At 50.0% G+C, this 24,866-nt stretch overlaps 1 protein-coding gene across 11 annotated transcripts in view; it reads right to left on the bottom strand.

Annotated features, from left to right (window-relative positions):
- Positions 1-24,866, bottom strand: part of Zfp536 (zinc finger protein 536) — a 461,365-nt gene that overhangs the window by 174,566 nt on the left and 261,933 nt on the right. For all 11 annotated transcript variants that reach the window (XM_087654015.1, NM_001427135.1, XM_087654025.1 and 8 more), the window contains 1 exon segment: positions 2,712-2,864. In XM_087654015.1, the coding sequence (XP_087510141.1) occupies positions 2,712-2,864 (153 nt within the window).

Genomic DNA, 24,866 nt, shown 5'->3' on the forward strand with positions numbered 1-24,866 from the left:
CTGGTGTCCACACCCCAGTATACACAGCCCTGGGGCAGTGCCCCACAAAGAGCTTTCATGCCCTGAAAACCCCAATGTCTCATAACTACTTCCACAATTTAAGGGGTGCCCTCCAACGTGGGGAGGACAGAAATGTTGCTATAACCCGAGGAAGTGAGTGAGGTGTCAGAGATGACTCCCCGGGAGCCTGGGTATCTTCCCCAATGAGCTCACTACTTCATGCAGTCCATAATTGTTTTACCCCCTGAGAGCCAGGCAACCCCCTGTTGCCCTCCATAAGACACGGCCGGACAGACAGACAGACCGACAGACAGACACTTCTGTTCTCACAGAACTCAGACTTTAGTCAGGGAGAGAGGCAATTGCACAGTGCGAATGTGTGAGCAGGACAGATGAGCTGGCTGCTGTGGAGAAGAGTGAGCCAGGGAAAAGAAGGGAATCTGGACAAGAAGCAAGAGATGTTGTAGTTGGAGCATGGCTTAAGGAAGGCTGGTCCCAGGAAGGCAGTACTGGCAGCCATGCTGTGGCGTCCAGTGGTGTCTCATGGCTCCTCGACAAGGGATGGCACTCCCTACTAATTTGACCCTTCCAGGCCACCTTAGACAGAACAGGGATAACAAGAGGAGGCTCGCTTCCCTGCCCCAGTGTGTGCTCTGTCACTAAGTCTTACATGTAACCTCGGGGTGTCCCTGTAGCTGTGGAGATGGCTGATCCAGGAAAGGAACTTGACGCCAAGTGTGAGGGCCCAAGGTCAATCCCTGGGGACCACATGGCAGGAGAAAGCCAACTCCAGGAAGTTGTTGTCCTCTGACTTCCTAGCACATGCATTCCGTGGTGTGCACATGAACACACACACACACACACACACACACACACACACACACAAAGAGAGAGAGAGAGAGAGAGAGAGAGAGAGAGAGAGAGAGAGATTTGAGCATGTCCCCTCCCACCACTCTTGCAGGAGCTGGGCTACAGAAATAATGAGAATGATAAGAATGGGGTAAATGACCACCCTCACAAGTCTCAGGTTCTGCTTGGCGGAAAACAGTACCAGTGTAAGCAACAAGGCTCTTTCCCAACATGTTACATTCATGACCAACCAAAGTCAAGAAGGGTGTGTGTATACACATGCGTGCCTACTTAAGCATGCATGTATGCATGCGTGTGTGAAAGAGAGAGTGCACTATGTTCCTGGGACCGCTGGGAAGGAGACCGTCTGAGGTGGAGGTGGTGGTTGTGTGAAGGTCCTACAGCAGGGGCTGCACTGTAGGGACAGAGTAAAGAAGACAAAGGGCACACAGTGCTGAGGACCGGGACAGTGAGACCTGGGGTCAGGGTGAAGCTGGTCAGATTGCAGCAAGAGCCTTTTGAAAGAGCAGCGGGATTCACAGCACAGTCTTACAGTGTCCCTCTGTTATGACTTGGATGTGAATGTCCCCTACAGTCTACAATGTATGCCTACAGTGTTCGAACCCTGTGGCGTTGTTCTGCAAGGCTGCAGAGCCCTTGGGACCTAGGACTTAGCTGGCTGATAGGAGAGTGATCCTGCTTCCGGCTGGAGCCCTCTGCGCCCTGCCTGCTGAGGTGGGGACAAGCTCCCCCTGCCATCAGAGACAGGGCTGTCCTGTCGGCTATTGTGACATCCCTTCCAAGAGGGGCTGTATCCTTGGAGCCAGGAGCCAATCAGGCCTCTCCTCTGTATTTGTTGTCTTGGCACTGAAAAAAGCGACTAGCATGTGACCTTCAGTGATTCCCTAGAGACATCCTCCAGGTCTGCTGTGGCTGTGGCTGTTACCCTGGACACTAGTGACAGAGTGGCCATGTATTGCCAGGGCTCCCGGTGGTGTCAGATTTTGGGCAGCAGGTAAGAAACCAGTTGAGGGGTCGAGTGCCTCACCCTTCAGAAACATACAAGACTCATATGCAGTAGCTGCTTCTGCCCATCCATGAGCAGAGTTATTGATTCTGCGGGAAATGGAACACAATTATTTTTGAAAATAGATGGCATATTTGTCTATCTTCTGCAGGCGCTCACACGCCAATAGATAAAGTGTCAGGAGAAAAATCAAAGAAAATGGAGGTGTCCATGACTCAGATAGATTTTTTTTATATTGGCAATACACAAACAACTAGTAGAAAAGCTAAGAAGAACCGTTTGAAAAGAGCGGAGGAACAAGGCAGAGTTCTAAAAGGACGTCCTCGGTGCAAGAAACTAGTGACCTAAGGCAAGAGAGATGGCCGGGCGGCCCAAGGGCATTTCTCTCTGTTTGAGAACGAACGTCTCTAGGTTTCTTTTGAGGCAACACCATGGTGAACTACCTAACTTCCACACAGTGAAGGAGGACGGCTCTATCTGTCCAGCCTCTAGGCTTGGAATCCATGCTGGGCCAGAGGCCAGTCTACGTGGTCATTTGGGGGAATCTTCTTATAATGGTTGGTCTGCTTATATTTCGCCTATATTTGACCTAAAAGTAATGGAGCCATCTGATCTTGAATCAAATGCACAGGCCAGAACAAACCCCTCTCTCCCTCTCTCTCTCTCTTTAAACTGCTGTACTCTCGATATTTGTCTCAGCAATGAGACACCGAGTGACACAGTGTTTGGGACCCGCGCAGCTGTGGGCTTGGGCCAGAGACACAGCTGGACTCTGGGCCTCTTCAGCCCTAAGTGGTCCCCTCCAGACACCCGGACACGCCTCCATCTCTCTCACCTGTGTGTATCCTCAGGTGGACCTTGAGGTGATGGGAAGTCCGGAAAGTCTTCGCACAGTACGGGCAGTCCTTCATGGCCGAGCCCAGGTTCCTGTCTCGAAGCAGCGCCTGCTGCTGGACGCCACCGGCTCTCCCGGCCTCCTCGCCGATGTCTGCAGTGGATGAGAAGCGTTCTCACATCACTTCAGCACATGTCAGAAGTTGTTCACACCAAAACTGCTAACACCACACAAAGTTAAACATGTCAATACTACACCTGTCTATTTCATTCTTTGAATCTGACAGAATGCTGACAATTCATGTATTTTCTTGTTATTCTCTTAAATTATTTCATCTTTCCTATCATCATTTTAAGCAGCATATGGTACCTTTATATTGAACTGAATTAAACAAGAGAAGAAACAGCTGTGTCAGCAGCTGGTTTGATTTCTTCTTTTTGCTTAGTTCCTATTAAATATTTTTTTTCTAAAAGTTTGAAAATGTGGGCACCGGTGGAATTCGATTAATTTGTAATATAGGCTAGCTGGAAAGTTCACTCTAGGATCAAAATCACATTTGCAGCTTAGCCAGTAACAAGGGGATGGGGGAGTGTCTCGGCTGACTCCCCGAGACAAGCAGACACGCGTCTATTTCGGGACAGGAAAGAAAATTATCCCACAGCGATCACTGCTTCCTTGTGGAGTTGTATCTATCCCTGACTGGAGGAACTGCATGAAAGGGAGAAGAGAAAGGATGGAAATGCGGTTCCACAATTAGCCCATGATAAACACACAGTGACACACTCAAAGTCATGTGCAGAAGCTCGGCTTCCAAACTCCCATAAGCTCAGAGCACTGCATTTAAATCTCCGTGCCGTGACTTGAGAAGTCCCTCCGTAAAGTATCGATACAAATTTTCCATCCTGCTCTCATTTGTTATGTAGCCTGAACCATTAGAAAGTGGAATAAAATTTACATACAGCTGCCTTTTGCACAGAGATGATAGGACATAATAGTAAATAAAACTGAAGATATCCAGTGTTTTGGGGTGTGTTACTGCAACGCCCAGGGCCTGACATCACCGGGCCATACAGGTGACATCTACAGAGTAGAGCAGATCCTGAGCATCTGTGCCTTTGAGAAGGGGAGGCAAGAGAACCCTCTCTGGACTCACTTCTCCCCAAGTCTCTGGCCTCCCCACAGAGCAGAGGCTGCAGCCTCGCACCCAGGCCCAAGCTCCGGAGGCTGGAAGGGTCCCTGTCACAGCTTCCAGCATCCCCTCTAGGCCTTGTGGTAAATCCTCCTCTGAGAACAAGGGGACCTTCTGAGATAATGAGCAGATCTGTGAGTTCTGCTGAGCTGAGAATAAATAAGATTTGTACCTTCCAAGCAATGGAAAATGCAAATTGCTTTTATTCAACAACATCGTTGCTGGTGCTCTCTGCTAACGGCCGAAAGGGACAGACTTATAGACCATGAACGAGATGAAGGCAAACACACTTAATTCTTATTTGGATGTTGGCTCCCGGCGACCGTGAAAGCGCCCTGGCTTGGAACATCCTTTCTGCATTTGGACCATATGTGAGCAGATCACCACCCCAGAAAAGTACATCGAAGGCCTCCTTCTAATCCCATTCTCCCCAACTCTCCCTGTCACTGTTGGAAGACCCATTTGGAGTGTACAATTACTCAGAGGGTTTTTCCCCCCTCATAATTTTTACAGACAGGAGGGGTAGTTTACAGTATCCAGAGCTCTCACCCAAAGCCTGTCAGTTCACTGAGCTCCAGATTTCTCGGCATTCCAACACACATGAGAAGCACCCAAAGATGACTTATGGGTAAGGATGAAAAGCTCAGAGATTGTGGCAGAGCTGGGTCACACGGGCCCCACACGATGTCTCCCCCGGGGATCGTTCATGAACTGCAGGCTGAGTCTACCCAGAGTTTTCCTTTTGCTATGGTGGGGAATGGGCCTAGGGCCTTGTGTATGCTAGGAAGCCACACCCCTAGTTCCTTTGTTGTCTTATATTTAATTATATGTATGTGTGTGCCGATATGGCGGCCTCTGAACGTGTGAGTAAAGGTGCCTGTGACTATCAGAAGAGAGCGAGTGAGACCCTGGGGCTGGAGTTGGCAGGCGGCTCTGGGCTGCCTGCCATGGGTGCTGGGAATCAAGATCGGGTCCTCTGCAAGAGCAGTGTGTGCTTTTAACTGATGGGCCATCTCTTCAAACCTAAGTTTTAATTTTGCTTCTCTCTCTCTCTCTCTCTCTCTCTCTCTCTCTCTCTCTCTCTCTCTTTCTCTCTCTCTCTCCCCCTCTCTCTCTCCCCACCCTTCCCTCCCTCAATCCCTTTTCCCTCTCCCTCCCTTTATTCCTCCCTTTCTTTGAACTCACAATCCTCCTGCCTCAGCTTTTTGAGTACTAGGATGACTGACCTGAACCACTGCACGCAGTCCACCTGAACTTGAACAGCACAAATATCCTCTCTTTGTATCATCCCTGCACCCCTTTCCAGGACATGTGCCCATCCCTAGGTCACAAGGACTTCCTTTTCCTAAGATCTTCGGTTCCGTGTAAGAGATGTTGAGCAGGATTGGAACTTTCCCAAGTACCACCTGGAGACAAATCGAGTCACCAGATCCAAGCCTGGAGGCCAACGGCCACCCCTCAAGATTATAAGCAGGGCTCAAGTGTCAGGCTGGAGTCTGGGAGGTGTAGACCTCTAAAGGCAGATTCCCGCCAGGCCTCTTGTCCCATGATCCAGCCCGTCAGCCTCTCCCTGCAAATGTCCAAGTGTGAAGGGCCCAGCAGTCCTGAAACAAGAGCCGTGTGCATGGTGAGGAAGCGCCTTTGGTGAGGACTTACTCCAAATATTCTAGATAAATATGGACGGAGACAGCATGCCACCCTGGAAGGCTTTACAGACTTTCGATGACCTGCGCCTTGCTATATGTCACTCTAAGTGATGGCCCGTATCTGTTTTTCTTTTATCTTTCTATCGTGGATATGTGTGGTCCAATAAAAGGAATAAATTTGTAAGATAAACAGCTTTCTTTGCAGATTTAAGAGTTTAATTTTCACTTTACACAGAAACAGTTTTCTCTGGGAGGGCCAGCAGGCCTATGGCGTTTACTCTTAGACTAATCCTTCTAGAAAAACAAACTCTGAGCCACAATGAAGAGGAATGGTGGGTGGTCCCTGGCAGTGTCCACAGAGACAGGAAGCCAAGTGCAAGGAAGTCTGGGAAAGCACACACACACACACACACACCACATGGGGCCTTGTGGATGAATCCAGTCTAAACCAGTACTCAGATGGGTGCTAGCTAGCATGCACACGTTAAGCTGTACTCAACCCCACGAGCCGAGACTTTTGGAAGGTATGTGGTTCCTGATGCTCACACTCACAGTACAGATGTGGTCACAGTGTCCCTCTGCCACCAATCCTGCTACACCCCACCATCTACATGAAGGGCAGCCAGGGTGTGACTACAGACCCCTGACACCTATCACTCCTGATAAAAATACCTCCGTGGTCACTTGTTAAATGGTTAGTGAGTTGTCAGAGGGTTCAAGTTTTGAGAAGATTTAAAATTGTATTTTTAAATATATTATTTTATTTATGTACGTATTTTGTAGTGCGTGCGGACCCAGAAGTGCACATGACTGCCAAAGCATGCCTGTGACCTTTTAGGGCACGACACGCATGAGTTTATGAGTTAATCTCTCCTTTCTACCTTGTGGACCCTGGATATCAAAATCAGGCTGTCCAAACATTTGATGGCAGCTCAGGGAGTCTTTGGAAGAGTTGGAGGAAGGATTGAGGACCCCAAAGAGGATAGCAACTCCATAGGAAGACCAACGGAGCCAGTTAACCTGGAACCTTGGAGGTTCTTAGAGACTGAGTCACTAACCAAAGAGCACACATGGGCTGGGCTGGGCTGGACTTAGTCCCCCATCCTCCCCACCCCCCAACATATGTAGCAGATGTGCAGCTTGGTCTTCATAAGGGTCTCCCAACAACTGGAGCGGAGGCTGTCCCTAAAGCCTTTCTATGGATCCTGTTCCCCTAACTGGGCTGCCTTGTCTGGCCTCAGTTAGAGAGGATGCGCTTAGCAGTGCAGAGACTTGGTGTGCCAGGGTAGGGGGACAAGGGGGGACCTCCACCCTCTCAGAGGGGAAGGAGGGGGGATGGGAAGAGGGACAGGGGAGACTAGGAGGGGGGCAGCAATTGGGATGTAAAGTGAATTATAAAAAACATCGGGCTATCGGGCTCTGCGATGAGTGCCTTGACTCATTCAACCGCCTCTGGGGCCCTCGTCCTTTGTTTCCCTCTCCTTCAACTTGCAGAATTTCTTTTCCCTCCTACAAAACACTTCCTTCAGGTGGACAAGAGGACAGGCTTGAATTTGCCACCTGGCCCTCTGTAATCCTCTGGCAAGGAGGGACAGCCCTGCCTGCCCTCTAACATAACAGCACACAAGAAACTGGCCTGTGAACTCTGTGTTGTTTCTCCATGTTCCTGAGTGACATGGGACCATGTTTTCCGAAGCAATGCCTTATACAGATGCTGCAGATAACACTCCCGAAAGGCGTGAGCGGCGCATGCTGCCACCTCGGGATTTCAGACAGGTATGCAAAACCTTTGCTATCGTTCCCTGGTGCCTACGAGCTGGAAGCTACTGCTTAACAGGAGGAGAGAGAACCACGCCATCTCAAGTTGTGTTTCGGTAACATTATTTAGGGGTAAAGGTCACTGAGTGATCTTCCTAATTTCAGCTTCTTGAGGTCAGGCACCACGTGTCCTGCCTTCCATTTGCGTCGTCGTTCTAAGCCTCTGTGGGTTCAGTGAGGCCAGCCACCAAGGGCAGACGGTAAGCTGGAGAGAGATGCTCCCACACCTGGGTCCTGCATCTCACTATCCTCACTAACAGAACCATAACTGCAGTACTGGAGACCCAAGGTACATAGACGGTCTGCTCAGAAGACCTAGTTCTCTGACTCTAATGTATAGGCACGTATAAGAAGGGCTGTCTGAGACCAACCCCGAGGTTGGCTATCTGGTTATACAACAGACATGTTTTTACACTCATGAGCACCTTGTGTGTGATACTGTAAACCTCAGCCATACTTACTCTGTTTGGAATTTAAATTTTTGGCTTATAAAATGATTTTGTATATAAAAGGTAGATTTTCCAACAGGTTGTCTTAAACACTAAGCTTCTTTGATTAATATAATCAAAAGTGGTTCATTTGCCCAGACAGCTCCTAGAAGAGAGGAGTTGGGTGTGGGCGTCTTTTTGTTCTGTATGTACAATGTCTGGCTGTCCCTAGTCCCTCATCCCTCTCTGGTCTTGGTTTCTTCCTCTGGGGATAGAAGAGGTGAAGAGGGAAGGACCGTCCAGGTCTTTCAGCTCTGACTTCCTGTGGTGCCATGACAGAGGAGCCCCAAGCCCACCCCAGTTTGTCTTCGTGCACTACATCAAGTCACCTGCCCTGGCTCCAACAACCTAGGACAAAATAACATACAAGGGGGTACAGTTCAAATATATAGGGGAGCAAACTGCATAAAGGACAACAAGTACGTCCATTCAGTGCACTGTACTTTGTGGACTACATTTCCCAACTCTCCTTGGGCTAGGTTGACACCAGGTGACTGGTTTCAGTCAATGAAGGAAGGGGAGAAGAGCAGAGAGGGGGACTCTGCCAATCACCCTAATGCCTCTTCCACCTCGGCTCCTTGCTATGCAAGAGTTGAAATGGTAGAATCACAATGCAGGACACGTGACCAGCCTTGTGTGAATGAGAACTAGCCCTGGGTGACACTACGGAACAGTGTTTAGAGGGCTGCTACTGTGAGAGATGGTCAAGAACCGACAATGGCTGCAACTCAGAAGAAGAGGCAGAAAGAGTGGAAGAGTTAAAGGATCAGAAAGTCTGTTGTGAAGTTGTGTCTGCTAGATAAGGCAGGGAGGGGCTGGTGAGATGGCTCAGTGGTTAAGAGCACTGACTGCTCTTCCAGAGGTCCTGAGTTCAGTTCCCAGCAACCCCATGGTGGCTCACAACCATCTGTAGTGGGATCCGATGCCCTCTTCTGGTGTGTCTGAGGACAGTGACAGTGTACAGCGTGAGTGTGCTCACATAGGTGTGGCAGGAAAGCCACATGTAAGAGATCTCAACAGTGTAACTGCCTCAGCAGGAGCTAAATGGTGAGAACATTTGCTGCCATACCAACATGGATTCGGGAAATTTCATGACTTTCTACCCTACCCCTGGATGAGAAGACACAGGCAATTACGGACTTCGGAGAGAGGGAGAATTAGTCTTTCTCAGGGATGAATGCCTGAATGGTTATCCAATACCAAGTGGTCAGCCCTAAAAACAGACACATACAAGCAACATTAAACAAGATTGGCAGGTTGCACACACACACACACACACACACACACACACACACACACACACGCACACACACACACACACACACAAAGAGAGAGAGAGAGAAGGAAAGACCATAAAGTTGAAAGGGAACAGGAGTGGTGCCATGGGAGGAAGTTGTAACGAAGGGAGGTATAATTATATTCTAATTAAATATTAAAAACTCAAAAGAGAATTGGCCAAAATCTTCTGAGTTTATATCAACTTTTGAAATAGTCCTATTAATCAAAGAATGGGGGGGGGGGGATCATGTTGAATTGCACAGGTATCATCAGTAAAAACCAGGCAGCCTGCCCCTTTATTCCCTTAAGAAGACATCTTAGAAAGCTCGCTTAGGAATCTCTGGTGATGCTAAGCACCGTGATGCTGGCGTAGGTGATCATGAGCGCTGTGAAGTCCTCACAGTGAATCCAGGTTCTCCAGTCAGCACGTGTGGGAGCAGGGCTCCCTGTGTACTTGAGCGTGCACTCCCTCATTTCCCAACATGCCGTGGGACTGTAAACTCCAGGGACCTTCCAGTGTAGTAGTAGCTACACTTCCGGAGATGACCCGGCAGCTAACGCCAGAAGTCTAAATGCACAGAGAGATCTCAAACGCATGATTCTCTTTATTAGTGGGGGGCGGGGGGCACTTAGTAGAGGGTGAGAGTTGTGGTCAATGCATTCAGCAGGTCAGAAAGATGTCACATCTTTCTGAATGTCCTTGCCCACACACACCAGGGTTTTCAGATCTTTTTCTGGGGGGAAAAAAACCTAACACCTTGGAGAATATCCAGAGAAGTGCAGGGTTCCTCTTCAAAGCATAATGCTTTCCTTTATGTCGAAAGCTTTAAAGTTAACAGGCTCTAATGAAGCAATGAGCATGTGCGCTGGAGTGTGGGCTCAGCTGTTAAAAGCACTTACTGCTCCTGTCGAGGACCCGAGTTCAGTTCCCAGCACCCACATCAGTCAGCTCACGCCCACCTATAACTCTTAAATCTGATGCCCTCTTCTAGCTTCCACAGTCAGACAGGTAGGAAGACAAAAGACAGACAGACACACACACACACACACACGCACACGCAAACATGCACACATAGCATACATTCGCATAGAACCCATATAAATTAAATATAAATTAATATTAAACATTGGTCATTGTAGTAAATATTCTGAAGTGGAGAAGTGAGCCTTCTATTTCTGAAAAACATTTAAAAGTTAACATATACACACAAGTGGTAACAATACTACCGTGAGTGGTTCCACTGATCCAAAGACAGAATTCTTGTGATGGGTCAGAATTAACTTGTTTCTCTACTGTTTTATTAAAGCTTCCTGATGGCCGTACATAGTCATGTCCAAAAGATAACCAAAATATGGAGGGGCGAAACATGTTTTTAAATTAAAAGGGTTTTCTGTTGTTGCTGCTGGTTGTGTGTGTGTGTGTGTGTGTGTGTGTGTGTGTGTGTTAACCAACATCAAGCGTCCTAGTGGGTTATTGGGGCACCAGGCGAGCCCCAGAGCCCATGAGGTGAGGAGGCAGGATCCTCTCCATGGCACCCCTCACCTTCAACTGCGACTCAAACTGAGCACAGCTCAGTTGACGCTGGCTGGCAAAGAGGGGTTCCTGGAATTGGGAAAATAGTCACTAAAGACCAAACTTTTTTTTGAAAGAAAATCTCAGATACTAGGATTTCAAATCACTTCTCTGATGCAACATTTTGATGAACTCAGTGAAGATGAATGAGTGACACGGGGATTAAATTTCCCTTAAAATACACTCGAGCTTTAAACCAAGCACTGCGTGCCAGGTGTACTTCCGGTTTTACCTAGCCCACAGTCCTTTCTTAAGGGCCAGAGAGGGGCTCTGAGGGACTTGCCTGCCGCCTGCTGTGACTGGGCCCCCTGTGATCTCTTCTTTTCTTATCTGCTGATGCTGCTGTTAACAATATCCCTGTCATCCTTGGGCTGCCCTCTCCTGCTGCAGGTCTGGGGGGCTCCCCACAGGCTGTGGGCAGTGTATGAGTTACTGTAATGTCTGCGACCGAAATCTGAAATCGTGCAGAAATAACTGAAGAGACTAAAGTTGTCTGTCGCTTGGCTCACAGTTTCTGAGAATCTCAGTACCTCACAGCAAGGAAGTTTGGCAGAGTTCTCAGTGGCAGGAATGTGTTATGGAGGCTTCTCGGATCCATGGGCCAGAACTAGGGGCAGTACTATAACTGTCCAAGACCCGCTTTCCTAATCAACTACCTCCGTGAGCCAGTGTCCCACCACCCAAAATAGCGTCACCAGACTGTGAGCGAGGACTCATACGTGAACATACGAGTGTATGGGACATTTCAGATTCAAGTTGTAATTAGTGGGCGCTCAGTCTGCAGGGTGTCTGTGATTGGCACTGGAGCTGGCAGGGTTTGGGATCCATAGCGTTTACCTGGGACAATGCATTCATTGGGTGGGGGGGGGTCTCCTTAGGACTCTGCACACCCACTCTTCCCTCTGGCCTGGTGAGGGACAGTGAGGTAGAGACACCAGTAGGGAGTATTGGAAGCTCATCCATGACTCTGGGCTTAGGGAGCAAGGGAGGCTCATCCATGACTCTGGGCTCAGGGAGCAAGGGAGGCTCATCCATGGCTCCGGGCTCAGGGAGCAAGGGAGGCTCATCCATGGCTCCGGGCTCAGGGAGCAAGGGAGGCTCATCCATGGCTCCGGGCTCAGGGAGCAAGGGAGGCTCATCCATGGCTCCGGGCTCAGGGAGCAAGGGAGGCTCATCCATGACTCTGGGCTCAGGGAGCAAGGGAGGCTCATCCATGACTCTGGGCTCAGGGAGCAAGGGAGGCTCATCCATGACTCCGGACTCAGGGAGCAAGGGAGGCTCATCCATGACTCTGGGCTCAGGGAGCAAGGGAGGCTCATCCATGACTCTGGGCTCAGGGAACCGACGCTGGTACCTGAGTGAGGCTGGAGAAGCCCTGTCTAAGGAGCTGTCATCTCCCAGGAAAGCCTCTGAATCTTATGGAGTGGGGGGCAGCTGCTGTAGCTCACTGCTCTTTGTGGAATTAGTGTGATCACCCCCCGATCCTACCAGACCCCCAAACTTCTGTCCAAGTCCTGCCACTATGGCTGGAGCCTCATCTACATCCTCACCTTTCCCCTCCCCGTCCCTCCTAGGCAGACTCTGTCCTTATAGCTTCCCCTATTCCTGGAGCTCCCTTCCCAGAATTCTCAAGGGTACTACTTCTTGCTGGGTTTTCATTCCACATCACCTCCAAGGGAAGTTGCCTCTCGCCCCATGTCTCCTCTGAGGGAAGCCATGTTTTGGAAAAAATCTCTGCCTTTCCCAGTCTAAAGTATTAATAATACTCTCCTTTATGTTGAAAGCTTTAAAGTTAACAGGCTCTAATGAAGCAATGAGCGTGAGGGCTGGAGTGTGGGTTCAGCTGTTAAAAGCACTTACTGCTCCTGTCGAGGACCTGAGTTCAGTTCCCAGCACCCACATCAGCCGGCTCACGCCCACCTGTAACTCCTAGACAGACAGACAGACAGACAGACAGACAGACAGACAGACAGACACACACACACACACACACCCGGTTGGCTTCTGAAGCACATGACAAGTGGCCTGGATATCAAAGTGCTTACTACCTTTTCCTTCCCACCAGTAGGGAGGGAACAGAGGCAGACTGCCATCATTCAACATTATACCCTTGGCACGTGATGGAGACTCAGCTTATATCGAGTGTCCAAAAAAATACCTCTAGGAATGAATGGGGGTTGGCACATGCCTGCAAGGCCAGCGGCTCAGAAGTTAGGGCGGGATGATTGCAAGTTCAAAGCTAGCGTGGGCAGCACGGAAAGACCCTGTTGCGAGCTAAAAGGTGAACGGAGAGCGAGCCAGGGCTGTAGTTCCACGGTAGAACATCTACCTAGGAGGCTCGGAAGGTAAGGAGTGTAAACACCAAGACTGGTCCCCTCGACCGAAGCTGCTTAGACAATCCAGCAGGAAATGGCTTGAGACATCACAAAAGCAGACATTCTTTCTCAGTCATCTGCGATCTGACCTCTATTATAATTATTTGAAGATATCCATGGTGCTTTAATTTTTTTTTTTATAATCTGAGAGCTCCTATTTCAGAAGGAGGAGGATGAGGAGAGAAAGGAAGGGAAAACGAAGATGACAGAAAACTAGAGAAAGCTCTACTTTCCGCACACTGTAAATTCCCCAAAGATTTCTATATAATTTATTTTCCTAAGAGGGGGGAAAAACACATGGCTTTTAAGATCCTCTTAAGATAATTTATGGCCTCTTCTCCTTGGGTGGGGTAGAGAGCAGGTCGGAGCCCTCACTGGAGGAAATTCTTTCCTCAGGCAGCTGTGGCCGAGCCGGACACATCTTCTCTAAAAAATCCATTTGGTCAGTCGCCATAACTTGTGGAGCTGAGTCTCCTCGTGGGGATTGCACCTACTGAAAGGAGGAAGGCTGGTTCGGAGATGGTGCGTCCCCTGGAGACGTGTCATGCCGTATTCTTTCTTAAACAAAGAAGACGTCGTAAGCACCTTGCAATATCTTTCATTTAATAGTTGGCAGAAGGCAAGTCCCTGGTGAACGCTGGCCTGTGTCTTTCTCTTTAACCAGCTGAGTGATCCAAGCTTTTAATATAGCCGTTCCAATTATTGTAAAAGTCATCTGGTACCTTATAACCACAAATATTGACAGTTTATTGCACAACACATTCCTGACATTTGAAGGTCACACCATACATAATACATAGTCTTTTATAAAAGTGTCTGGAACAAAGAGATACATGATAAGCAATTACCTCTCCCAGCTTGTATGTATGTACAGTTCGGGGCCGACTCGAGGTTGCACGGGAGGCACACACGCACGCACACCATTTTAAATAATCTATTAAGGCAGCACGGAGGCAGTCATGACGGATAATTATGAAATGGCTCATGTACACGACTCTCAGACTGGCTGGAAGGGCATAGGGTCAGGGCACTTCTCCTTTGCTGTGTTTGGGTCACAATGCCACTTTGGGGCACAGAGCCCTGCCCCACTTCAAAATCAGAACCCCCCCCAAAGCCATTTTTTTCATAAAAGGCGGGCAGTGTGCTCCTGTTCTTCATGCTGGCTCATGTGTAGTTGAAAAGAATTTAACAACGTCGTTGTCGTCATCATCAACAACAACAAACAACACTGGGCCCAGTTTTGAGGTCCACTCACTTGCCAGGGGCGCTGGCCAGAGTCCTGACCATGCAAAGAAGAAAGCTCCTTCCCCTGGGCACTGCCATCATAAAGACCGTGGCACCCTGATACTTCAGTACAGTATGGGTGGTGGTGGCCGCGGCGGCGGTGAGGGGTGGGGAGGGGGTGTCATGCAGCTGCCGGGCTTGGGTGAACGTCAGGACGAAAAGGGAGATTCAAAAGACTTGGCTCATGTTGAGTGTGGTAGCTCGTAACACTAATCCCAGCACTTGGGAGGTAGAAGCAGGGGGTGAATCAAGAGTTGGAAGCATGCCTGGGTCACATAGCAAGACCCTGATCCCATCAAACAAAAGCAAATTTAGAAAAAACAAAAAACTTTAATAAACCAACCCCCAAAACCGGTTTATACTGAGGCTGCCTTAGAATTCTCTGGAAACACTGGGGTGAAGAAAGCACTAGTTTTGAGGCCCCGTCTCCAGGAGTGTCTCTGCTCTGTTCACAGTTGCTAACTTCCATAGTTATATTGGGTAGACAGGTTCCCAACAGGAGGGAACAGAGGATTTTGCAATACAAAAGGTCCCAGGCCAAAACTAAGTACCAGGCAGGTCTGGTGACACATACCTGTCATCTCAACCCTCAAGATAGGCTGAGGCAGGAAGTCTAGGGCCAGCCTGGACTACTTAAGGAGTTGAAGGTTGGCCAGTGACGCGGCAAATGCCTGTCCCCCCCCCCAAAAAAAAACCCAAAACAAATCAAAACGAAAACCCCCCAAAAAGCCAAGTTCTACCAATTTCTGGGTGTGTAATCCTGAGCAAATCAGTTAACCTTTCTGAGGTTCCATTTTCTTATCTGCAAACCGGAGTAATTGTGGTAATTCATAACCTAATGGCCTGTATGGGATGGGGAGAGACATCCCCCATCACAGGAGCTCACAAGGTGTTCCACAAACAGGGGCTCTTAGCGTGGGTGACACCGGAAGACTAGGCTACAGGAGAGAAGCTGCAGGGTGACCTGAGGTCTCTCCCCTCTGCCCTGACCCATGGGATGGCACACAATCTGACTCCAGAACAGGGATCTGTGTTCGCTTCCTGAGCAGCCCAGGTTGGAACAGGCTCTGCAGAGCTCTTAAAACCCCGGCAATTCTCCCAAGTTAACAGCGGAAAAACAATTCAGGCTGCAATTGAGCTTCCCATAGATGACAATCTTTAATCACAGATGAAGCGGCGGGTCATTAGAATCCACGCCGAACTCCCATCCAGACGATGCAAGCGGCTGGCGTCTAGTATATAGATGTGTGTGTGTAACTGCAAGTGTGTGTGTGTGTGTGTGTGTGTGTGTGTGTGTGTGTGTGTTTAACACTGTATTCAAATAATCAGCAGATCCTTGAAGCATCAAAAGCCCCTCCAAGAGTCATTTTCTTTAGGCTTTGGTAATCAGGGTCCTACATTTAAGGTACAGGACCCAACTGATTCCTGTTGAAGCCTTGGGTTGTGTTTATTAGCATTTGTTGCAGGAGGAAAGCTTCTGTAGAAAGAGCCCCTTTTGCATCTGAAAGGCATTCCTGTTAGCAAGTGTGTGTTTCTTTAAGAAGCTATTCTGTTTTAGAGGGTAGCAGTAAGACAGGGCACCACGTGACCAGGAGGTTGCTATGGTAAATATGCATTTTTTATTGAAGAGTAAACAGTGGCAGAAAACAAGTGTCAATTGCCAGCACTGAAGTTCCTGCCATCTCTGAGCTCTGTGGACCTCTCGCCCTCTTAATTTGAGAATCTTTATCAGAGAGACATCATCACTAGATCAAGATTTAAAATTGTTTTGAACAAATGCCCGTCTCCTTAATACTATACAGTGGTAAATATTTTGTCTGGCACGTAAGAATTAGACATAGCAACAGCGACAGCTCTATCCAAGGTGTTGGTAGAAGGCTTCTCTTGCATGCTCGAGGCCCCGGGTTCGATCCTTAGCAATGTAAAAGAAAAGGAAAACGTCTATCCAGGTCTGTCAGTCTTCCACAGCACGTAGATCTACTGCCCTCCAGCTTTGACTCAGGGCCAAGGCCCTGTCTGCCATCCTGGTACTTGCAGACACATGATGGACATGGCATGTGTCCTGTGAATGACCCTCGTGGGAAGGCCAAGCTCCCAGGCTACTCAGAAGGCAGCGAGTCTCAGCTTTAGGCCCCACTCCTCCCTCTTGCAACAAATGCCAGGAGGCTTATTCTTGTAGTTCTTTGTTAAATCTTTTTATTGGTGGGAGTGAGGGTAGAACCCAGAGGACAAGTCTGCGGAATCAATCTCTCCCTCTGCTTTCATGGGGATAGCTGTGATCGAACTCGGGTTGCCAGGCTTGTGTGGCAATCACCTTTACCCACTGAGCCATATTGCTGGCCCTATTTCTGGTAGTTCTTGACAATTTTGTTTCCCTCTGATGTGGCCATACACCTGGCCTTCCTCGATTATAAATCAACCCACATCCCTCCCTAATCGTAATGACCGACAGCTCCAGTCCCTTCCAGATCAAGTCCCTGACTAGTTTCTCCAGCCAGGTGCAGAATTCACACACCACCCTTCTGACACCGGCTCTACGTGCAGCCTATCAGATCGCAGAGAAATGTGCTGTAGGTCTCACCTCCAAACACAGCACAGAGTGGACGCACATTCAGTGTTAACCTATACCACACATGAGGGAACAGAGACAGGAATCAGTGAGCCCACAGGCTCTAGGTCTGGATTCCCAGGGAACACTACAAGTAGAAAGGCCAAATTGCTTATCCTTTTTTTGTGGGCGTGGATAAAAGAACTGCACATGAGTGAATAGCCCTGCATGTAGCGGTGGCAGGACATGTAGTTCCCCCATGTAAGAGTTCCCCCAGCCACAGTGCTGTCCGCAGCAGCTTTCCTGTCTACCTGAAGGGGCTACCTCAGCCCCATATCCAGCCGCTGAACACACTGAGGTCCTCTTGACTCTGTGAGAGGCTCCCACTCTGCCCTGGACTCGAAATCTGTGTGCTGCTGACCTTCGCCGCCTGCCGGTATAAGATTGGATGGCCAGGTCCTGGTGCTCATGGCAAAAGAGTCTACTTTCTTTCTACAAACCTCCAAGGCCAGGGGCTCCTCAAGCCTGTGCTGCTGCTTCCGAGCCATTTGTAAATGCGTTCTAACTCTGCCCAGCCTCCAACACTGCCTCTGAGATAGGGATCGAGGCACCTGCTCTGCGGTCCCCCGTGAGAAGCAAGTGAGACCATGAGAGGAAAGGCCATCTGGTGGGTTTTTCAAATTGCAGCCTCCCTTTTGCCACCTACAAGGTCCAAAACACAGTGCAGACAACGTCGGATAAGCCAACAGGTGACGGTCCGTGTAATGGAGTCACACAAGAATACACCAGCTGGCCTACCCCCTCCTTGGTACAGTACGATAAGTCTCCATGTTGCTGGGTGCCGCCCGGTGCCTGGTGGCAGGAAACTCATTCTTCATACAGTCCCATGTTCTCTGGCTAGAACGCACAGCTTCCTGGGGCATCTGCCCTCCAAACACTCTCCTGAGGTGAAGGGTGGAGAAGGAAGACCCGAGGTGGGAGGGGACTAGGTGGCAGTAAAGGGCAGATGGCAGGTGGTAACTGTTGTAGCGGTCCTCACCGCCCTAGCTCTCTCTGTCCAGTGGCTGCTGCATGGTGAAGCTGTCTCTCCACATCTCCCTGAGCACCTCGTTCATGAGGGGGTGAGCAGCCCCAGGGTACCAGTCACGGGAGATTTTATTTCTGCATGCCGGGAGCCCATAGCCCACCCAGGAAAACACATCTCGATATGGAGAAGCAAAAACAGACAACGATGGCTTTAAGGGAAACAGACTGACTGGGAGCTTCGGAGCTGTCTATGGACGGTGGGTGCGACTGGAGATGTGTTGGGACTTGAGGGATGTAGCTTGGGAATCCTCTTAGGAACTCTTCTCAATGACGCCGGGAGACAACCAGACGACGCTTGCTATCCCCGGTTTCCCATCCCTGCTGCTCTGAGCCACGTTTAACTCAGTGGTGAGCTACCATCGCCTGCTGGGGAATTCTCCCCGCCAGACCCCAGCATGTCCCCTACTGCCATCTTCCTTCCTCAAAGACCGACCAGCCCCAGCCCCAGGCAGAGCCACAGCCCCAGCCCCAGCCCCAGCCACAGGCACAGCCACAGACACAGCCACAGCCACAGCCACAGCCACAGCCACAGCCACAGCCACAGGCACAGGCACAGGCACAGGCACAGCCACAGCCACAGGCACAGGCACAGCCACAGCCACAGCCACAGCCACAGGCACAGCCACAGCCACAGCCACAGCCACAGGCACAGGCACAGGCACAGGCACAGGGACAGGGACAGGCACAGCCACAGCCACAGGCACAGCCACAGCCACAGCCACAGCCACAGCCACAGGCACAGGCACAGGCACAGCCACAGGCACAGGCACAGCCACAGGCACAGCCACAGGCACAGGCACAGCCACAGCCACAGCCACAGCCACAGCCACAGCCACTGCCACAGCCACAGCCACAGCCACAGGCACAGCCACAGGCACAGGCACAGGCACAGGCACAGGCACAGGCACAGCCACAGGCACAGGCACAGGCACAGGCACAGCCACAGCCACAGGCACAGGCACAGCCACAGGCACAGGCACAGGCACAGCCACAGGCACAGGCACAGCCACAGCCACAGCCACTGCCACAGCCACAGGCACAGCCACAGCCACAGGCACAGGCACAGGCACAGGCACAGGCACAGGCACAGGCACAGCCACAGCCACAGGCACAGGCACAGGCACAGGCACAGCCACAGCCACAGCCACAGCCACAGCCACAGGCACAGGCACAGCCACAGCCACAGCCACAGCCACAGCCTCCTGGCTCACCTCCAAGTTCATTTGCTTCCAGAGCCATTTGTTGAAGAGCCATTCTGTGACAGACTAAGTTGGCTATCCTCAGTTGTCTACAACTCCCTGAATGACCGCCTAAACATCCTTTATCCACGATGCTTGGGATCGGCGGCAGTTCAAAATTGTCATTGCTTTCTCATATTTTTTTTAAATAATTAGACCTGATATAGTCCAGGCTGGCCCAGAATCCACAATACTCCCACATAAATCTCTTGAATTCTGGGATTATAGGCATGTACCACCATGCAAACACACACACACACACACACACACACACACACACACACACACACAGGGGGTGGGCGGGTAGTTTGGAGATAAGACACAAATCTCAACAGAAAATTCATTGGTGTTTTATAGCTATTTTCTAGACTCTAGGCTAAAGGTAGTATAAAATATTTTAAACTATTTACTCTCTCTGTGTAGTGTGGTGTGTGTGAGTGTGTGTGTGTGTGTGAGAGTGTGTGTGTGAGTGTGTGTGTGAGTGTGAGTGTGTGTGAGTGTGTGTGTGAGAGTGTGTGAGAGTGTGTGAGTGTGTGTGTGTGTGTGAGTGTGTGTGAGTGTGTGTGAGTGTGTGTGAGTGTGTGTGAGTGTGTGTGAGTGAGTGTGTGTGAGTGTGTGAGTGTGTGTGTGAGTGTGTGTGTGAGTGAGTGTGTGTGAGTGTGTGTGAGTGTGTGTGTGTGAGTGAGTGTGTGTGTGAGTGTGTTGTGAGAGTGTGTGTGTGAGTGTGTGTGAGTGTGTATGAGTGTGTGTGTGAGTGTGTGTGAGTGTGTGAGTGTGTGAGTGTGTGTGTGTGTGTGTGTGTGTGTGTATAAACATGTGCTCGGTCAGAGAACAACTTTGGAGAGCTGGTCATCTCCTTCCATTGTGAGGGTCCCAAGGCTTAAACTCAGGTGGTCAGTCTTGGCAGCAAGCCCCTTTATCTGCTCAGCCATCTTGCCAGCCCATTATACTGTATATTTAATCATTGCTTTTTTTTTTGGTTCTTTTTTTTTCGGAGCTGGGGACCGAACCCAGGGCCTTGCGCTTCCTAGGCAAGCGCTCTACCAACTGAGCTAAATCCCCAACCCCCTTAATCATTGCTTTTTAAACTGCAGCCTGCCATGTGTTGGTCATATAATAGTGGTGCTCTGCTCAGAATCTCAGACTCTGGAACAAACCTTGGGCTTTTAGCTAAGGGATACTTGTGTGGCTGACAACCTGTTTGCCGGGTCCCCTCCACTACACTGCCTGTCTTTAAACGCTGGGAAGGATCCACGGCTCCATTCACACATCTCCACAACTACTTGGCCCATGGGAACTACATTCCCCATGGAGACTGACTGAGTGACCCGATGGGAAGGTGACACTGGGGAGCACACACAGGGGGGCCTTTCTACAATGGTGCAATATAGGTAGGCCTTTTTTTTTTAGTTTTTATTTTGTTTTGGAAGGGCTAAAGTCACCGGCATGGTCCTGCCCTTTCTCATCCTGTGGGATCCAACCCCAGTGCACATGGCCTATCCTGGCCCTGTAGCAGGCCTTTCTGCTATGTAAGTGACACAGACCACAGGATATCTGCTCTCTCTGCAGTCCTAGCTCCTACTCATATGCCCTCAGCCTGTCTAATAACTTCTCCCTTGTGCGAACTGTCCTTCAGAGGGGGAGGGGGCTGGACTGTCTGTGCCCAGCCTCGAGGAAGGTGGGAGGAAGAGGAGGAGGGAGAAAAGGAGAGATTTTTTTAAGATGGCATTAGGGAGCCTTACCTCTGCAGTGTACCCATAACTTCTCCCCTGGGAAGGTCCTTGCCTGCCCATGCCCGCCTCAGCCAGAGCCCAACATCCACACAGTACATCCACACATCTAGCCACAGCTTTGCTCTGCTTTTGGGAGCCCCGCCCCAGAGGCAGGTGGCCTGCTTTGGGCAAGTAGAACTTTAGTGTATAATCGGCCGGGCGGGTGGCGGCCCCAGGCAGGCACATCAGGCAGCTCGTTCTGCCTAGTGCCTCTGCTGAGTTTCTAGGCCTGGGGATAAAGTCTGTGCAGACATATGCTCTTGGGGGTGTCCGCATGCACCACCAGAGTGAGGATGAAAGCTGAGCTCTCCCATCTGCGTGATGCTGATGGCGGGAGTCTTTGCCTCACTCAGCCTGGAACCCAAAACCCTCAGGCTTCTCACAGTTTTTCCCCACCCTTCTACCTCTGTCCCCCATTCCCGGCTTACTCTCTAATCAGGTAGCACCCAGTATCTACTCCCCGGTGACTCTTTGACCCTCTTGACTTAATGAGCCACCACTCATCTTTAGCAAGGTTCCTGGTCCGGGGTAACGCTGAACGAGAATTTACTGAATGGGGAACAGTCGGACAAGTCTACACACCTTTGCTAGTGACTCCTCCTTTAATACGGAAAAAAAAAATCATTTCCTCTGGTCCTTTCGGTAACACTTATGGACTAACATTCAAAGCAGTTCCACACACACATACAGTAGCTCTGTTGGTCCCTGTGATGCTAATTTTTGCCCTGTAACCAAGAGAGACAACTGAACGTTGCAAGGTTACACAAAGCTCCTGCCCCTTATCCTCCGACTTCTCCTGAGGGGAAAATTGCACCAGAATACATTTCCTCATCTGTATGTTAAGGCACGCTTATAATCCACCTATCATGATTGCAATTTTGGGAATCAAAACGCAGATCCAAAACAGCACTATGAGCTACATTGTAGCCACATACATTATAATAAATTAAGTCAAAGAAAGACCGGCATTAACGGCTGCTCCATTTCTTTAATACCCTATATGGATATTGGATCTTATCCTATGAAGAACCCCGTTCCCCCACCTGCTGCCCTCGCTGCTGTACCACTGTTACCCTCTGCCTCCAAGAGGGAGTGATGGAGCCTGCTGTCCATGGACAGCAGGACCACAGAATTGGACCAGTGACTGTATATGGCTTTGTGCATTGGATTCAAAGCCATCCTAGGTCATAAAGAGGTGGGTAGACATTCCTGGTCATAGGCCTATAGAAGTTTCCTAAAAGAAGCAGGCCAAGAGGTTGCCAGGTTTGTACTGGTTACTTTTTTTTGCCTCTGTGACAAAATCTGTCACATAAGCAACTTAAGGGAAGGAAGCTTTTATTTCTGTGCATGGCTTCTGGAAATACAGTCCATTCTGATTGTAGAGGAGGAGGCTTGCTCCACTCTGGGGCTTTGGGAGCTTTCAGTATGCAGCCTGCTCCGACCTGTAGATCAGGAAAGAAAGCAGAGAGCTTGGGCTCGAACCAGAAGTGGATAGCCACTTCAGGGCCTTCTCTCAGACACATGTTTTCCATAGACCACAGTCCTAAAGTCTGCACAGCCTCCATCGACAGTGCCACAGCTGGGGTCCAAGTGTCTAGACCATGATCCTGGGAGGACATTTCCCATTCTGAACATCACAAGGCTGACTGAGGGTGGGTGAACATACAGCTCAGAGGACAAGGACAGAGGGACTGAGGGAACCTGTGACAGCCCACATTCATCCCCATCCCAGGACTTCAGACTGCAGCTCTATGTGTGGGAAGTAGGACTCTCATCAAACTGAGCAAGGCCCTGCCCTGCAGTCTTTAAGTGCTAAATATCCGCTACCTTGGGGCGTTCCTTCCCGATAAGGTCTCCCTGGAGGTCAGGCTCTCCAGCTTCTCCTGAGACTCCACCTCCCAACCTAGCCAGTGGCCTAAGGAATGGGAACTTCCGGGCTCCACGCGGGGAGGGCCCCTCCCGCTGAACCCTTCCCCACCCACACTCACCACCTGGCCACCCCCAGCCCACAGGCATCTGTCTGGATTTGCCGTCTCAGCTGAGCCCATTCCGGAAGCCCTCTCCACCTCTAAAACCAGCCATAATAACCTCAGTTGAGCAAACAAGGCAGAAGCCTCCAGACTAATTCTCATAATTATGATGGGTTTATTATTTCAAAGTCAGCGATGATTGTGGGGTCAGGTACTCAGAGGAAGAGGGGAAGAAACATCCTTTCAAGTAATAGCAGATATCCCTTCATTCTGCTAGGGTACCAAATTGCATCCAGAGATGCTGAACCACGCACTCTGAGCCTTAGTCGGATTTCAAAGAGGCCTGGGAGGAAGGGCAGTGATCAGAGAGAGAAACATGCTGCCATCAGAGGACCGGGTGATCCCAGGACCTCTCCCAGGACTCCGTGATAGAGATGAGTGGAGTGGATGACAGTTTCCTCCCTGCTACGCTGGCCTGAGGGGTCCTCCTCACTCGTGACACCTGGCCTTCGCCTGTCTGCTCCAGGCCGAGAATACCTGACCGTCTCCCCCTTTGCCCTTCTGTGTGCTCCCTGTCACTGTCTCAACTCGGTGGCTGCCACAAAGCCTGTCTTGGCCTCCCTGGTACCCTCAGAGTCATTTTCTAAACGTTTCTGTGCACGGCCACAGTGCTCTGGATTGCTCGCTAATTTTTATCACGTGTTTTGATTGCAGCTGACTTACCAAGAGGACCCCGTGGGTCTGCCTGTCTCATAATCACCGACAAAAGCCAAGCGAGAGGCCGGCCCACAGAGTCGCTCAATAAACACATGTTGGCTGACCTTTCCATTGTGAAAGACACCACTGTTATCTCCTCCAGGGCTCCCCTCATAAAGCCTCTTCAAGGAGCAAGGAAGATCCAGCCAGGGCACTGAAAGCCCTTTAGACCTTCTGACCCCACCCCTGCTCCTGCCCCCTTGCTGGGTCTGCACCCTAGTGTGGCTTCCCTCTTCTTCCTAGAACTTTTGAACAGATGCATTCGGCTAACAAAGGGGATGACGTACCCAAGACAGATGGGGTACTATCTACTCCAGGATATGGTCCACCTTGGGTGGACTGGCTGGCTTGTCCAGGGGCACTACAGTGAACATCAGAGGGATGTCCGGAACTTTCTAGACTAAGCTGTGAATCTTATAGTGAGATTTACAGAACAGCAGACAGGCTGGTAAGACCAACTTTCCTTCCTAATACTAGTATTTGTGTACAAGTTTCTGAGTCTCGAATGCTTCTGAACTGGGTACCTTTCTGAGAATTTGTTTATTTGTTTTGCTATGAAAAGCTTACTGTGTGGCTCATGTCCACCTTGAACTCAGGATCCTTCTGCCTCAGCCCAAGTGCTGGGATTGAATGCTTGCCCTACCATGGCTGTCTCTGTCTCTCTGTCTCTCTGTCTGTCTTTGTCTCTGTGTCTATCTCTCTGTCTGTCTCTCTGTGTGTCTCTGTCTCTGTCTCTGTCTGTCTGTCTGTCTGTCTGTCTCTCTCTCTCTCTCTCTCTCTGGTTTAACTTTATTGACACGGCATCCCTACGGAGTAGGAAGAACCACTATCTCATTGCACAGATGAGGAAACTGAATCATACAGAGGCTGACAGCAAGTTCAGGCAAGGGTGGAGCAAATGGAAGTGAAGGTCTTCAGACTCCAGACTCTAAGGCTGAGGTCAACAGCAAAGGACTCTGACCCTATGATCTTAAGGTAGAGAAGGAGGGCCAAGAGCAGGTCCTGTATGTGAGAGCTGGGATGGGAGCTTTGGGATACAGCGTGGAAGCCTAGTTTGGAGGGGTGGGCTAGGTAGAGTCAAGCTTGGAACTGTCTGGAATTCAGTCTTGGTATAGGAGAAAGACTGTGTCTATA

The sequence above is a fragment of the Rattus norvegicus genome, chromosome 1 (genome assembly GCF_021556685.1).
Source record: "Rattus norvegicus strain SHRSP/BbbUtx chromosome 1, alternate assembly SHRSP_T2T, whole genome shotgun sequence".
Classification (NCBI taxonomy): Eukaryota; Metazoa; Chordata; class Mammalia; order Rodentia; family Muridae; genus Rattus; species Rattus norvegicus.